This window comes from Plectropomus leopardus, chromosome 13 (assembly GCF_026936395.1).
Source record: "Plectropomus leopardus strain MGB_pleo_1.0 chromosome 13, ASM2693639v1, whole genome shotgun sequence".
NCBI classification, from domain to species: Eukaryota; Metazoa; Chordata; class Actinopteri; order Perciformes; family Serranidae; genus Plectropomus; species Plectropomus leopardus.
In genome coordinates, this window is record NC_142188.1 from 27515787 (window position 1) to 27534045 (window position 18259).

The 18259-nt window shown below is 40.8% G+C and overlaps 1 protein-coding gene across 1 annotated transcript in view; it reads left to right on the forward strand.

The window, feature by feature from the left end:
* Window positions 1-5750: 5750 nt before the first annotated feature.
* The window catches only part of dntt (deoxynucleotidyltransferase, terminal), a 94135-nt gene continuing 81626 nt past the window's right edge, over window positions 5751-18259 (forward strand). Inside the window, exons 1-3 of the mRNA XM_042502674.2 lie at window positions 5751-6048; window positions 12547-12721; window positions 16097-16207. Of these exons, the coding sequence (XP_042358608.2) occupies window positions 5855-6048; window positions 12547-12721; window positions 16097-16207 (480 nt within the window). The 5' untranslated portion in view covers window positions 5751-5854. The remainder of the gene's footprint in view (window positions 6049-12546; window positions 12722-16096; window positions 16208-18259) is intronic.

An 18259-nucleotide genomic window follows, 5' to 3' on the forward strand; every position in this document is an offset into this window, starting at 1 on the left:
CAGGTGGAAAGATTGCTGGAGTGGTAGTAATGGCTGCACTATCTGTAATGAAAGTCGTATGGAGAGTGTGTTCAATCAACTTTTGGAAATTTTCAGTTAGATGGGAAATGGAGTGAGGTTTTTTTTGACCAGCATCTCTGAACCCAGAATTAAGACTGTGGTTAGACATGTCAGGGAAAACAGAGATTTAAAAATACGATAAAACAAACAAAGAAACAAAAAAAAACAACGAACTAAAAACGAACTAAAACTATGACTGACTCATATATATATATATATATATATATGTATATATTTTATAAGATACCTTACACGGTAGTTATTACCGTAATTTATTTTATTACTGAAGACATAACAAGTGTTCCAATCAATGATAACCATTTATTTTTAATTTTTTTTAAAGAAAAAAAGCTCGACAATGACACCGATATTAAGTCGTTGCTGTCAGGCTTCGGAGCCCTTGTGTCCACCAAAGGTCTGTAAATAGATTCAGTAGGCCTATCAGAAAGGAAAAATTCACACACTAAAGAGTGTTATGCTGTTTTGTTAAGCTCACACAAACATTAAAATGAGCCTGCGAGGTCTGAGTAAAACCAATTTACACCAAGGATGTCCCGGGGCACAGGAATAACAAGTGAATATGTGAGGCATTATCCCTTAAGGAATCTTGGAGACTGTTTAAACTTCAAATGATAAAACAGAAAATAATCATATAAATGGACATACCTCTGTATTAGACAGTAGACTCCTGGTGGCCCTGACAATAAGCCACATTAAACACAGACAGTGTTCATGTCCACATCCTTCTTAACTCCATGAACAAACTGCAAAGGGCTGTATTACTCCGTACAACAAATCATGCTACACTTCTTCACTTTAAAAGGTAAGAGTAGATTTAAGAGGAATCAAAAATAGCTGATGAAGCTAGCTTGTTAGCTAATAACTGTTAGCATGTGGGGTTACCAGTTAGCATGTCTAATTAGCCTATTGCTTAGCCCGGCCCTCGAGCCAATCACATTTCGTGCAGCGTCACTGCCATAGAAAAGCATCAGGAAGTTTGATTTTCCTGTGGTTTCATATAAATAAATGCGCTTATAACTTAAAAAATTGTCAAATGATGTGGATGGGGTAAATACAATAATGATACGAGGTATCCTGAGAGGCCAGGGAATGGAGTTGATTTTTTTTTCCTTAAACCTCGTGGCATGTAAAGAAGTTAAGGCAACTTAATGTTTGCAAAAAATTGCTGCAAAATGCCAAGTATAACCTCGTACATTATGTCAGCAACATCCTGCGTGATGTCACCTCGCAGCAAACTTGCGTTAGCTTAAGGTAGCTAATAGCTGCTAATGTTTTGGCCAACTTCAGCTTCGTAACATTAGCTCATCGTGTCATCTGTTCAACTTAGTCTTAGTATTTTTGTTCTTTGACAACTGGACATCAGTGTTAACTGTAGCAAAAGGTTTAGTGAAAGCCCACCTAACTGAAAACCATTAATGTTACCCTAGCTGCAACGTTCCAAAGAAAGCTATTAAAACCATAGCATAGTGAAGACCCTTTTGACGGCCTCTGTGTGAAATAAGGAGCTTCTGTTCCTAAAAGTAATGTATAACATGTTTGGATATGTCTTTTACACTGACAGCCGCCATAGTTAGTTTAGGCAGCGTGCCAATTGTTTATCTGGGTGAGCTAAGAGGGCGGGGCTTAGTGAAAAGTCAGTTCTGTAAAATGGCAAATTTACGCAAACATGAGAACTGTATCAATCTTCTAATCTAACTGTCGGTAAGAAAGTAAGAAAGCACATTTCCTGAAATGTCAAAGTATTCCATTAGGCAGGATGGCTAAGAGGAATAGGAGCCTTGTGTGTTTGTGTACATTTCCTTTTATCTCAGACTGAAGAGTTTTCCACATAGAAGAATGCAATTACTTTACATTTTCCAATTATTTCCAGTCATAGTGTGCATGTGTTTGATCTTCTCATTACCAAACAGCAAATTGATTCCTGCCCAGATAATGAATACAACTTTAAAACACAGCCGCACACTTCCTAAACACATGCAAATTAATGACGAAGTACATCCAATAAAACAAAGGGAAACCATTAGTTCTTTTTATATCACTTTGTTTTGTTTGCGGGGTATTTCTTCACGACAGCCTTTTACTTTGTAAGGAAGCATTCTCAGCCTAAAATATTAATGATACAAAACAGAAACTCCTCAGCAAGAAAACGAGATAGCCCTACCTTCGGGCTGTGTTTTTCTCTCTTTTTGATGCTTTGCTGAGTATTGATTCAAAAATATTTAATGCAGAAGGCCTACTGAATCTGGCACGTCTTTATCTATCTAGACAAATCAATAGATAAGTTGATTTATTAAACCCCTTAACATCCAGCTTTTACCTTGAGTTTTCCCTTAAGTAGCTTTAAATTTGCTGCACTAATCGATATTTATATTAATATTGAAATTAAACATCGACATCTACTGTGAATATTTGTAGTGAAAGCCACTCAGAGAATTACCTGACTATGCAGCTCCCGTTGTGATAATATTCTCAAAAAAAAAAAAAGATTTGACTGAACCCCTGTCTGCAGGAGAGCTACAGGGGTGCCACTTATATCGAGAATTTTAGTGTTTTTTAGCTAATTGTTTAAGGATTTTTTTTCTCACTAACCAAAGCTCAAGCAGCAGCAAAGTATTTTCAAGAAAATAAAGCTCTAATAAACTAACTTTATGCTACCATCCCAGCAACTATATGTTGACAGACAAAGTTAGCAGCAAGCTAGTTAGCTAAATGTAGCATTTAGCATCCGAAGAGCAGATATTTTTTTCAGAAGTTGGCGGAGAGCAAAACAGACCTAAAAGGAGAGTGAGTATTAAACTTCTGTTTGTCAAGTTGTCAAGAACACCACCCCAAATGAATACTATTTATGCTCCATGTTTATTGAATGAGTTTGAAATCTACATGCTATAAAGTTAGCCATATCGTTCAACGGCGAAGCACATCAGATGCATTGTTTTTAGCTTCTGCCGCCTTGAAGTAACCCAACACATTACTTTGACTTTAAGGTTGTTAAAATCATCAAGTAGCCTACATTTACAGCTTCTTACCCAAGTGGCGACCTTTGGAACTGAAAAATAAAGCCAATATGGAAGTGCCAAACACTACAGTTTATCAAATGGACACTTGAGGCTGGCTCCAAAACAGAGATAATCCCCATAGACCCCCATTTTAAAATGCCCAACTTAAAATAAACATATTTACAGCCTGGTACAAATAAAAAGGTTTTGGTCTCTAAGTCAACATTCAGGTCAACTTTACAGGGCGCAAATTGTTTTATAACTCACCTGTCTACATTTTATTAAGGCCCAAAATTACGCATATTTTAGGGTGTGGCTGCTTGAGTGACAGGCTGTTTGCGAGGAGTCAGCACATACTGAGTCAGATCCACCCTTTACTTCTCCAGTTCCAACCTCTTGTGCAAATATGGTCACTTCTGGCACAAAAAACCATGATGGTGACATCTGAAATGCTGCACTAGAGGCTTGAAATTGGGAGATTACAAACCAGTGTTACATCACAGTAAATAATGTCCATTATTTATATAGTCTATATAATCAACTGATGGGTTTATGTGCATAATGTCACGTATAATATTTCTTTTATTGGTCATCCTTCTATGGCTTAACTTCAGTACAACTTTGAATACAGGACTCTTACTTGTGATGGAGTATTTGTAGAGTTTGGTGTTGCTACTTTTACTTAAGTAAATAACTTTAATTATTCCTCCATTACTAATGGTGTAGATGATGTTTGCACACAGTTGTGTAGAGGAGGGTATTAGCAGGTGTAAGGGGATGTGCCCTCCTCTTTTTCTGTGTGTTTACAACTCGCCTATCAGCCAAGAAGCCATGGAATACACAAAAAAGTAAACCTACCTTCTCCTTGGTAACCTTCCTGTCTACATAGTAGTACAACCACCTCATCAACTACCAATACACCACTATTTATGCTTAATGTTATAATGGGTTCATTACTCCATCAGATATTCAGTGCAGTATTTGGGCCCTTTACTTGGGTAAAAGTATCAATAAAAGAAGAATTAAATTACTCCTTCACAAGTAAAAGTCCAGCATTGAAGGAACAGAAGTACCTTAGCAGGTACTTCAAGTATCACAGGTAGAAGTAGCCCACTCATGCAGAGAGGCCCCTCTCAGACTATTATGTGACTTCAGTACTACTGATAAATATTACTGACACATTAATGTGGAGGTAGCAATTGAATGTTACAACTGGTTGAGTTTGAGCTATAGAGTTATAGTTTATTTTGTAGTAACTTAGTACTGTGTAATTAGTAATCACAGTAGAAGAAAAAAGAACAATATTCCCTGTTTTAGACACATCCCCCCAAAATGTGTGGCTTACAGTCTCACTCGCTGTCACACTTGTCCTTTCTAAACCAATTTGACGACGATTCTAAACAGTTATCGAACTGTGTTATCATGCATCCACAGAGCTGCTGAAGAAAGTTAGATGAGAAATTGGGTTCATTGCTCTTTACGAGGATTGCTGCTGGCAGTGTCAGAGCCATTTGTCTTAGTGATGCTAGAATTTCATCGGCCCTCCATTTGAATAGGGGCCAGCAGCCTCATATACAGCTGAGTGATTGGGGGGCTAAATAGTCAAACAATTAGTCACGTCTGCCCTGTGATACCTGTTAACCCTTGGAACTCCACACTAATGAGAGCAGTCTAATAAATTCTGTCTGGATGACAGAGGCAAGGTGTGCTTATTAAAGTGAAGAAATGAACAGAGGCTTTGTAATTAGAGTAGAATTAAGGCCTGTAGAGATGTTTCTTTCCTTTTGCCCAGATCAACAAATGATTCCTTTTTGGTCTACTGGAGCAGATGCATTACTGTAGATAATTACAGCAAAGTGACATTTAAACCTTTTCTTTCACATTGTTGACCACCGTAGCAGAGAAATCAAAACAACAAGAGGCAATTGCTCATGTTGTAATTACCTCTTTGGAAATAAAAGGAAGTTAAAACGATTAAATCCATTTTCAGGTTGTGTTCCTGACCATAGCACATGCAGTTCTTCTCCCCCAGATAAATGTCCCTTATCATCAATGGCCTGCATATACAGCACCTATGCGTGTGCAAAGGCCGTGTATGAGCTTGTGGCATCTCAAGGGAAATGCCCACAAAGGCTCTCATTTTAGGCAGTACGCTAATTAAAGCAGTGGAGCAGATGGTGCAGACTTGGTCCGGACATAATGAGCCGGTGAGTGGCGAGACGAACCGGACATGGCAGGACAGCTGTGAGGGGTTTGTGAGGTGACCAGAATTCAGGCATGTCCCAGGAGGAGTGATGCTTTACTCCAGCCAACAGAGTGAAAGTTACAACAACAAAAAAACTTTCTGAGTCGCCTTTCAAGAAGCGACTGCATCAGGTGCTGTTTACTTCCTCCAAACGTGTGTTTGCAGAACAGCTCTTACTGGAAGTGAATCATGCCATGCCAGCAGGGTGTTTTTATCTTCCTTTCTCCCATCCTCAATCATATGATCTTGGCAGGTGGTTTTTGGTAAACACCAAATCCTCAACACCTGTTGCCAGAAGCTTTTCCTCTCTGCCAACTCTAACCAACCTTGCTCTAACTGACACTCCACCCCACTGTCGGGCAAATAAAAAAACAGACAGCTACAACTGTGCAATAAACAACTGTGGCATCACCAAAGTGTTTTTTCCTGGATCGAAGTTAAGTGGCACACAACAACAACAACAACAAATAGCTCAAAAAAGCAGAAATTCCTAGAGGTGCAGGGACACTTTGGCTAGCTCACCTCAGAAGACATGTTTCACACTCCCATTGTGCCTCGGGTGAGGAAAAGGTTGAGACCAGCAGAAGCCGGTGTTCCCAGGCGTGAAGAGGTGAAGTTTGAGGATGTCAGACTGTACCTGTTGGAGAGGAAAATGGGACGCAGCAGGAGAAGTTTTCTGACCCAGCTGGCCAGGTCAAAGGGCTTTATAGTGGAAGACATCCTCAGGTTGGAAAAAGCTTGCCATTTTGTTGTTCACTGACTGAGCAGGGCTTGCTGCCTAAAAGCTTTTTTGAGTGAAGCTCAAGAGAACAAGTTAATGTAGAGCAGAGGAGTGCAGGAGTATTTTCTGGGTTTGTGTTTTTTGTTAGGAATGTTTTTTACCTTGTGGTTGGCCTTCAAGGCCTTTATTATAACTCTAGTGAAACTGAAGGTCACAATACTAATTAAAGGCCTGTATGAACATGTTTGTTCATTTCGCCCACTTTGAATGTTATTGCTTGATTAAATGGGTGTGATTAGTAATTATCAGCGCCATATATATGGATTAAAGGGGCCCTGTAAAACCAACTACTATACTCAGAATGCTGTTATCAGTGCATTAAATGGGCAATAACATCAACATTTAATTTCACTTACACTGTCTTTAGGTTTACGTGCAAAGACTATGTGGTTCAGTTTAGAAAAACACATGGTTTTGCTTAAAATAAGTTTGTTATGTGTATCATATATCATAAGTCACATACATTACGGGGCATACCAATCCGTTCTCATTCACAGTCCTTCAATATTGCTACTTTTTTTTCCCAAAAGCATCTCATAGTGAAGCATGGGGCACCACGTGGCTGACATCAGTGCATGAAGACTGTATGGAAATTATGTAACGTTACATCAAAACAACGTTTATGGTGTCACATGTGACACACTCCGTGGTCTCCAGGATGAAATTTTGCTTTTCTTTGATCCATCCACCTCCTCTCCCTTCTGCCCAATGCAGACTTTCTTGCTCTTTATACTATGCCAGTAGCTCTAAAGGTCGAATATTGCCGCAGAGGGGTTTACACTGGAGTTAGTTAAAACTGCAGCACATCTCATAAAAATGCTAAAGGGTTTCTCTTGGGCATGGAAAAGGGTCGGTATTTGACGTCCTGGGGATAAGAAAGAGTTGGACATATATCTAAAATAAGTCAATATTGGCTTTTGTTTTCACATGGGACACAAACTGCTGTCTCCACTGTGAAAGTCTTGTTCTGTTTGACCCATCCACCTCTCTTACCTTACGTCCTATGCAGACTTTATGCTACATCACTTGCATCAAGTGCTGCTGTGAATGAGTTTACATTTGAGTAAGTTGAAAGCGCAGTGTATCTCATTCAGACACTGTGTCTTTTTGGTAGTGACAAAGCATCAGTATTTCACAACCTGGGAATGAGAATGGGCTGGACGTACGTCATGTACTTGAAATTATTTGACTTTTTTTTTTCATATGGGCCATAAACCCCTTTCTCCTGGGTGAACATCTTGTGTTTGAATAGTCCACGATATCTACCAAACTCCCTATGTGAACTTTATTGCTCTTTATACTAACCTTATGTCAGATGACTTCCTTCGTTGCTGCATCACAGTAAACATTTAACATACTGCACAATATCTAAGATGCTAAAAACCACTGATTAAGCCAAATTAATCAAGTAAAGTTAGTGTGAGCTATATGATTACATTTGAATGAATTTGACGAGTTAGGTAGGAAAAAAAAAGAAAAAATACACCAATGTCATTTGAACCAGCTGACTGTCTAGCAGTTGGGCCATTAAATGCAAATGAAGACTTATTTTCATTTTTAAAAGGAAACTTTGATATTTTTCAACCTGGACCCTATTTTTCCATGTTTTTGTGTTGAAGTTACTTATGGGAACAACAATTTCTGAAGTTGTTCCAGAATTTATCAAGATTTTTATTTTTTGCTTAACCAGAAAAAGCCCAGATTTATGCAGATTTTTGAATTTCAACCTACTGCGAACCATTTTTACAATAACGACAGTTCAGTCTGTTCCTGTGAAAAAAATCTCAGGACATTATTGAGCAGTTCTCCAGTGAGAGATTCATTGCTACTTTGTGCCATTTTTTGAAAACACATGACTTTTTAAAAGAGGTTCAGGATCCAATTAGCTAATTAGAGAGCCTCCATTGTCTCATGAATACTTCATTAGTAAAGGTTAGGGCATTTATCCTGCCTCTGCTACACCTTAGTGGATTTTCCCCTTGAGCCATAACTCACAGCTCCAACATAAATACGTTAAGGACAGGGAAGAAATTGGCTAACCCAGCTACATCTTGTAGAAAACTAAAAGCAGTGGAAAAAGGTAAGAGAGCACACACAAACTTTTTTTAATGAGTTTGGCTGAAGTTTTTTTCTGAAGTCACACTTAAGGAGAGATGTTTTGTGAGCTTGTTCCTCGCGATGATGAATCATCTATTGTGCAGTAATTATGGAAGCAGCATGCCGTCTTCGTTTTTTCTGCCTCTGATTGAAAGTATCTTTTAAATCCCAAACTGTGAACACAGCAGAAGTCTTCTGCTTGACATCCGCAACGCTTCAGAGCCAGGTTCCTTTGAGACTAGTGATACTGTTGATGCAGCCTCCACATTTTTAAAAGTCCACTTTGTTTTTTGGGGCTGAGCAGCTCAGACTTTGAGCTCCTGTGGTTAGCAGGTGTGTGTGTGTGTGTGTGTGTGTGTTTGTCTGCTTCTGTCACTGTCAATGTAAGTTTTTTGAGAATCACAGTGAGGGCAGTTTTTTTTCCAAATTTATGCTGCCTGAAGGTTAAAAAAATGGTTGAAGTTAGCATGTGATTTAGGTGAAGAGTCCTCACAGGTATAGTATAACCAACATGTGTGTGAGAGTGTTTAAATGCGTGTCTAAGTGTGCCTGCCAGTCGTGCGCCAGCTTGGCCATGGCAGCATTCCCAGAAACACAGCTTGAGCGCTCCTACGGTTACACTTGGCTTGATACAATTGTTTGAAACCAACGACAGGAAGTAGAGCATGCCTGCCTCAAACTGACATAAATTCAGCAAGCCGACAAAACTGATATCAGCTGCAGTTTGATAGCAACACCTTCCGTATCTAGTCTTACACAAATTATAGGCACACTGCCTTAAGCATATGGTCAGAAACACTGTGTGTATTCCTCTGTACATAAAGGAATGTGCTTGTACACACACACACACGCATGCACGCACACACGCACACACACACACACACACACACACACACACACACACACACACACACACACACACACACACACACACACACAGAGTCTCCCCTTGGCCTGATTTCAAGTGTGATGCACACGAACATGGATCCAAATATCGACATGTTTGTCCTGGCTGATTGATGAGTTACAATGAATGCTCTTTCACGAATGACCGCCATGAAGTCAGTTTTAACTTGAATATTCGACAGGCGTCTTCTCTCTCAGTTTCACTCTGTGTTGACAGTAAGAGAGGGGTTAGATCATCACCCACCCTCCACTTAACTGTTAGTGGTTGAATATAAAAAAAAAATACTATTAAAATGACACAATACTGATGTTTTGGTTCATACCTTCATGATGACTTGCCCACAAAATTCTGATAAATTATTATAATAAATCTTTTGTTGCAAAATTATTTTAAATACTAAAACATTTTAATAGCTTCCATTTGGTTCATATCCCAAGTTGTCACATATTGCTGTTTTGTCAGTCGAATTTCCACGTCTACAAATCACGCTTTAGCTATCCTTCTGCGTCTGGTGTTGATGTTCTGGGATGCTGCTGCCGATGCAGGGATGTAAAAAAGAAGCACATAGTAGGATTACGCTACAAAAGCCAGTGGTTATGTTTAGACAACAAAAGTACATGGCAACCAATGCGGGACATCACACATGCTTAGGATTAGGCAAAAATGGCACAGGGTAAGGTCTGAAAATAAAAAAAACATCACATTCAGACAGGAGGCAAACCCTGGACTCCCATATGAAAAAATGGGCAGTAGCCTGCCCTATTTGGACCTTCATGCTCCTCATATTACATCATTACTGACAGCGTTTCAACCTGTGCATCATGCAGACACAACAGGTTCCGTTTGGTTGCATTGTGTACTGACGCCAACCAGGTATCGTGCTGCAGCGGCAGGTGCTGTTTGGCAGTTAAGGGGCTTATGATGACAGAGCAATGGTTGTGTTTGGCTGTGTTCTCAGCTGACAATGCTCAGCGGCGTATCATGTGGACGCATGCTAGACGATGGCTTTTGGCGTCTGGATCTTACACCTAAAGCACTGCAAAAGCAGCAGTATTTGACAACTTTGGAACAGGCTGATAAGTTGCTGTTTGGAGCTGTTCAATTGGCCACTTCCTCATGCATTACGTGCGATGGGACATTTTGGTTGATAAGGCATGGATGCAGCTCTTTTTAAATGAGTTAAATCATATCTTAATGTAATTTAGTTCCAGTTGTGTTTATCATGATTAATTTACTACTCACTGGGTACATGTTTATCTCAGAGAAGATGTCTCAGGGGGGCAGCTGTAAAAGGCAAACAGATGAAACCTCTTCACGGTGTAAAAATCAGTCATAGACATACTGTGTCTCTGATGTGCCTGTTGGGTTTCACTGGAAGGAATAGGAGGGTAGCTGCTGACATGAGACGACTTAAGAGGGTTCTCCCTATCAAAGCCCATTGACTTTAGCTTGTCCTTGTGTCTGGGCTCAGAGTCTCACTGATTCTGGGAAGTACAATCTGGTGCTGGGCTTGCATTCTCGCTCATTTGCATGTCAATCTGCCATTTTACATTCTGTACAGCTACGCACAAGATAAAGATCCCAATTCAGGGGCTGGATTATACCTAGGTAAACATGGCACAAAGAGAGGGAGTTCTTTTTCCTATGATCTTAATCTTGTTCCAACATAGGAGCTGAACCTGTTGTGATTTTAGAGGGAAATTTGCCTCAGGAGCCAAATCTCTATTACTGTGGTTAGACAACTGTTCACTGCAGGTGAATTTAAGCTTTTGGAGATAATAGCTGTGTCCCTTGGAAACCTAAAATGTGTTTGTCTGAGAGGCTCTTTGTTCATGTCTTTGGGCTGGGAGGAAGGGCTTTTTTTTTTTAAACACGGATGATCGGTGGCCGGACTGGTGTGCTGAGATAGAGGATTAGTTTCGTCTGTGATTTGGCCAATTAGGCCTCAGCCTGAGCTCTGCTGGGACATCCCTTAAAGAGTCTTTTCACTGATTTACCCACGCCAGGAGAGAGGAAGAGGAGGAGCGTGCGGAGGGTAATTATGCACGGCTGGACGCCCTGATTGGGTATGGTAGTTAGACTCCGTGGCAGGAAGCAGAGGCGAGGAGGCTGTGATAAAAAGTCTGTTGAGAAAGTCTCGGCGGAGCAGTAGGAGGCACCGGTTGAGTGAGTTCAGCTATCAAACAGTGGAGGGAGGCATTGAGGGTCTGTGCTGATTGTTGTTCACCCAGTGTTGATCCCCAAACAGCATGAGTAAGACCATGATGCTAAGATCTGAACTGCATTTCAAAAGCCTCGCTTGAACCTCTGCACTCTCTAAAGGCCGCTGAGACGGAGACAGGAAAGTTCTTTTTGTTCAATCAAGCAGTGAAGGAAATCTTTCAGTCAAACAATTCAAAGTATCCTGGGAATCCTAATCCGTAGATATGGTATAAAGGTTTTAGTCATCTTATTATTTGCATCAAGAGAAATTGAATAACTTAATGGCTCTGAACATATATTGTCTCAGTCAGCTTCTCACTATGTACAATTTTGTCATATATGACCACATGATTAAACTAGAAAAGTGCGCTCAGTAGAGTGTGGATCTCCATCAGACAGCTATGTTCCAAGCTCAGTCAGCTAATCACGGCAACCCTAGATAAAACACAGCCACAAATCTTTGATCCATTTTATTCATACCTGGTCTTTGAACAGTACTACCTTTGTCTGTAGGCTACAAAAAAAAACTCCAATAAAGACAATTAAAACAGACAAACCAAGAAACAATTTAACTACTACTAACTTAGGAGTACAAAAACATCAATGAAAACTTACAACATCAAGAAGTCTACAAAATCAGGCAGATAAAACATTTTAATTCTGAAACATTCTACAGTGGTATGACGCCATGCATGAAAAAAAAAATAGTTTGCAGCTTGAATGTGGCGCAGCTGGGCCCGGTGAAATTTGTCCCTCGTGGCTTCTTCCACACAAGATGTGGGCAAGGGTAACAAAATTGGTAATTTGTTCATTTTGTAACATGCCTAACTTGAGTAGATAATAACTTAAGGATTATGGAATTAATCTTCAGACGCTCCAGTTCAGAATGAGACCAAACTTTACTATGGATGTTTTTCAACCAACAAAAGACGGTAAGGCTCTTTGGTTTTAGATTAGCTAGTTTTTGGAAAACAGCCCCTACAAGTCGGTTAAGAGTGAGCAGTCTGCAGTGAATGATGATACAGTTCAGTAAATGAACTGAGAATGAATTGAAATAGCCTTGGTGCAAGAATTTCATTAAATATATTCTCATGGTTCTAATACAGATGCTTGAAACTTGAACCCGTCAGTTTTACAGTGAATTAAACTCACCACCATTTACACTTTGACAAAATGAAATAAAACCAAAAAGTGAGCAACGAACCCGCTGACAAATTATTTTCTTCTGTCTCTCCAGTGATGAGGTCACTCATGTGGTGTCAGAGGACAGCCAGGCTTCATCCCTGTGGAAATGGCTAAAGGAGCATGCTCTGAAGAATCTACCCAACATGCATGTGTTGGACATCAGCTGGTTCACTGACAGCATGAGAGAGGGGAGACCTGTTGCTGTGGAGACCAGACACCTCATTCAGGTTTGTGTGTGTCATAAACCAGACAGAAATATCTAGATAGATATGGGGTAAGCACTAGATGGCATTACGGACCAAACAGGAACTTTTTTATTCTGTATAAAAAACATGCGTGCAGTACTTGAGGAAACACGATAATGGAATACTCCCCCATGCATACATATGCATATTGTGAAGGTGTTTCTGCGATGGCAAGGTATGTAGTGAGATTCTTCCTCTCCCAGTAAATCTATAATGTCAACCCCCCTGACAGAGAGCTCTTGAAAATAGGACACATCTAACTTCTCTCAGCCTCGGCTCACATTACAACACTTCACCTCGCTGATGGCAACAGAACCCTCCCCCATATTGCGTGGGAGAGTCAAATAAACCCATCAGCTGGACGTCAGGGCTCCGAGCGGATTGCTAACTGAAACACACACATATTTCCCCTCGTTGATGGCACCATGAGAGCTTGGCAGCATATGGATCCAAAATAAAGAAATATGTTGTCTCCTGTTCCTCCCACAGTGGAGAGGGAAAAACACTCCTGAAGTTCGCCAAGCTCCATCTATGCTTTCTGCTAACCGCCTGTGACGGCATCAGTGGTCGCAATGACACTCGCCGTGTGTGTGCTCTCATGTGAAATATCTCCCACCCAAAAATGCTTTTGTCTTGTCTGAGCGTTGTTTCCACATGGCTACGTGAGCGTGGCACATCAGCCTTGCGCTCCTATTCGGCTGCATCATTAAGTGACAGGGCTAATGATGCCATGCTGACATTTATTGACCCATCTCCCCAGGTAACCACCAGCCCACTTCTCGTCATGTTTTGTGATGCAATTCCTCTCTGAAGCCAACGAGGTAACACACGGTGGCATTTATGTGCACGGCGCTTCCAGTAGATTGTTTTTATGAGTCATAAATCCATTTAAGGAGCTACCATGTAGAGATAAAATATTCCCCAAACAGGCCACTTCTTGAGCACATTTGCCTGCGGCTCTTCTTGATAGTCTGGAAATGCACCGTGTTTTACTATCATCAATATTCTACACGAAGTCAGGGAGGAATTTTAAGTATTAAACCCATTGAAATGTAATATTTCCCATTCCTTCCTGGCTTGCAGAGAGGCAGTTTAGCGTGTTTAAGTGGAGAGGTGGTAAGATGTAAGAGTATGCAGCTTGAAAGGAACAAAAATGGGATTGATTTGCCAGGGATTTTCTAGTTTTTGCATCTGGCTTGTGAACATGTATCTGCCGTCAGTCTTCTGTTAGGAGACAGGTGGGCTGGGCTTCTGGGGAGGATGTTTGTAGGTTAGTGTGTAGGTGCGCCTCCCTTAGGAGTGGGGCGACCTTTGCCCTGCTTAGCGGCCCAAGAGGATTTCATTAACCCACCTGAGTGCTCTTCTCTGCCTGCGTGACTGGCATTAATATGGAGGCATCTACGGTTGGAGGAGGGGTCCAGGAGTAGGTGAAGTCAGCTTACTGTACATTTTCATCTCAGTAGATGGTATGTGGAGAAATGAAGCTGGAGCGTTTGCTTTTACAAATGTGCGACGATGTGTCTGTGTCACTATGCAGCTACCCCTTTAAAATACTAGCTGGCACTTTGCTTTCTGTAAAGTGCAGTGAAGTTTGATTGATTCAAAACACACCTAAAACACATAAAATATGGCTTAACAGCAACAATTTTGAACACAACTACACAAATTGGCTTCATTATAACCCGTAAGACTCACAGACAAAAAGCTTATCTTTTAATGGGCACGTTTTCCCCACAAATACAACATGCTAACGTTATTAGCATACAAGCGTATGGAATTTTACATACAATTTTTGCACAAAACCTCCAAATTTAGAGAGAGGATGCCATGCCACACACAGATTTTAAATTCTGTGTGAAAAACACTGATTTCACTTAGGTAACGTTATGTTACATTATGTTACAAGTTTGTCTCCATTATAAGTCATGAGGTTCAGCAGCAAAACAGTTTTGGTATACCAGAAACTTGTCCCCACGAATACAACATACTAATGTTATTAGTGCAAGCCTATGGTGTTTTACATTGAATTAGCCTTAGTGACTTGTAGATTTTCTTTCTTTCTGAAGCCTGGATCACAGTCAATACTTGAAAATGCCATTGTGTGTGGGCTTTATTGTCTTCACAATTTATTGTTCCTTATCTGTGAAAAAAAGTAAATAAAAGCTTTATTTCCATTGAGAAAAAATGCTTTTCAGTTTCCAAAATTAACAGGTCTGCGTAACGTGTAGTTACATGTCTGAGGCAGGTGTATTTAAGGTGACGGTGTACGGCGTAGGGTGTGTGTCTACAAAGCGCCTGGGCCATAGGTACAGCTTTGATTTTACATGCAAGTATAAATATCACTAAAGCCCAACCGCAAAGGTGGAGAGGGGAATGCCAGGCGGGATCACGTTGCCTCTGAGATCAGTCTGAGAGCTTTAACTTCCACAGAGTTATAGGCCTGTATAATAACCGAGCCCAGATGGGGATAACCAGCCTCTGCATGCTGATGCACAGACGTTTGTCTCCATGGACCCACAATCCCATATTGGATTAAACAAACTGCAGCTGAGGTGGAAAAGTGATGGAGAGCCCCCTGTTGTATTTAGAAGGAGCACAGTTAGGGAGTTTCTAAGACAGTTTTACTTTTGATTGGCAGAAAAATTGTGCCGTGAAATGTATTCAAAGTTATTCTTTTTTTTTTTGAGAACAGGAAAGGCTCCTGGCAGAGAATAAATGATGAACATTTTTTGAATCCCTTACTGATTGATTCAGCCCAGCAGTGTGAGAGGTACTAGCTCTTTTCATTATCTTTTTGCGACACCCTGTTCCTTCAGCAGCATCGGCCCCCAGTCAACACTGTGTGGTGACAATCTCTCCATCTTCCTCTCTCTCCTCTTCCTCCCCTTGCTGTATCACTCTCCCACCCAATACATGGGTAATTTTATGGACACAATGTTCCCTTTTGTGATGTCTAATTGTCTGCAAGAATATTAATATTACATTGGTAATCCTTTTGACACATATATTACAAATGGGGAACCATTTCTTCATAGAATGAAAAGGCAATTTACAGGAGGCAAATTGGATGATGGCAAGCAGATTTGTAATGCCACGGGTTAGGTAGCGTAATGGATTTGGATGCCACCAGACTGTGAGATGAGTGTCATTAGCCTGTTGCCCTGGAGACACACAGTCATAAAAATAACTTCTCCAAGGCAAACGGCTACATTTTTATGTAATTCAATTTGAACTCTCGGCTCCGTGCAGGCAGGAATAGCCTTATACACATTTACACATTGAGACTGTCAACAATTTTGGAAGATCTCAGTAATGTATGACTGTATATGCTAAATCTCTGGTTATTTTTATACACAGGACACCTTGCCCACATTGCCAGAAGGTTCTTCAGCCACCCCAGTGACCACCGTTTCTCAATACGCCTGCCAGAGACGGACTACCATAGAAAACAATAACAAGATATTCACAGTAAGAAACTGTCATCTAACCTCACTCTGGACACAACTGCACTTTTACATGTTCGCCCACCAGAGGCTGTCGCTCCGTCTTTCCAATGTAAGAAGCCTCCTAATCTGTTCTGCTCTAATTGGATGGCTGGCTTGCTTCACTCATGAGCACTCTGACACAACTCTCCCCAAAATACATTAACCTGCAAATGAGCAGCATCTGCAGCTGTGGCGCATTGGAGGTGCAACAGCTGATATGCCCACGATCCCTGGCACCGGGGCTGGCACGGACACGCCCTGAGGCACCAAGCGCTATGCCAAGATGGGCGATGGACGTGACACTCCTCACAAGCAATGATGGAGCCGTCCCCCTGCCATCTGGTGGGCAGTGTGGTAGGGAGGGGAGGGGTGGGCCCCAGAACCTCAGGTTCCCACACAGGATGGGGAAGTGGTTGATCGGCTAACTGGCTCAGGTGTTGATGAGTGTGGAAGCTGGGAAAGGATGTTGCATTGAGATAATGGCATTGAGGCTGCAGGTGCAGCATGAGAAACCAGTCAGAAAGTAGGAACAAGGCAGTGTCTACATTAGGCTTGGGTTGTATCTATTCTTTCATAACTTCTTTACATTTCCTCAGGGCGTATATGGTGGCATTTGTGTACAAAACAAACAAACAATAGACATATAAACTGAGCTTTTGGTGATAAGAAGTCATTGTAGTCATTTACCCTTTTTCCACCAAAATTAACATGTGCACGCAGGTTTTTTTAAACACGGGAAAACCGGGCCACAATAGGCGATAGACTTCTTTCCCATTGCTAACAGACCAGAGTTGGTACATGACTCAGCAGCAAGTAGGCATGTATTTATGTGTGTGTGGTTTACAGGTTAGTAAACAGTTAAAAGCAGTATGAAGGTCAGTGAAAATGTTTTTAATATACTTTACTAATTCAGTATTTCTTTCAAACTTGGTGCAGACTAATTTGGAAATATGTTGTGATGCTTGGACAGAAATGGACAGTATTTTATGGCAGTGCCATTACTGCATCTTGCCAGTGATGAAGCTAAAATTACCTTTCCCATTGAATACAAAAGGAAGCTGACCTCTGGTGGTGCATGCTGTGCACGACAGTACATCGCCTCAATATAGCATTTCCAATCAGTTTAATAGAAAGAGGAATGTCTGAATTTTGGATGATATTGAAAATGAGACCTTTGGGATGTCTAAATACCTGGTGTATATATATACATAAATTAAACAATTTTTTTGTTAATAGAGTAATCATTAAAGGCATTTGTTAAACATAGAACTGTTTCCACCCTCATAAATGTGAGGTTGTGCTGCCTTGGCTATAAATTGAATATTAATGGTTTTTTGATTGTTTAGATGGAAAGAAATTAGCAATTTAACGACATCACTTTGGGCTCTGTGAAATTCTGATGGACAGTTTTAACCATTGTCTGCTAATTTATAGACTGAAAAAAGCATTTAGGAAACAATAATTATAAAATAATTGGCAGATTAATCCATAAGAAGGACAATATTACTTGTAAATTTAACAGCAATGCTATCACCTAAAGAAAACATTGGTATACACTTTGCATTTCATCCATTTCCATTTAGATTTTTGTGGTCCTGTCTCGATGCCATTCTCGGCACAGAATATGAAAGCGGAGGTCTGAGATGTGCAATATCACTGTGAAGTGACTGGCAAACCTGTGTGTGTTGTGTGTGGGAGTGTGGGGACCCGCTGATGAGTTTCTAGACCTATTAAGCACAGCTTACTGAGGGCCTGAGAGGCATCTGTTATGACATAATGACTTTCTACCTCCCGGTGACAGTAAATGTACATAATAGACGCATGCACGTGTGCCGCAGTTCACCCACACGTGCTCGCACGCATGTGTTGTCCACACGGACAGACATGTACAGACACGCACACCCACACATGTCTCACCTGGGGAGGGCTGCTGTTCAATCTCTTATCCCCTGTTACTTTCCGCAGCATTAACTCCATAATTAGCAATCCCACTCAATTTCCCTATCCCCATGATTAACTCATTATCCCCGCATAA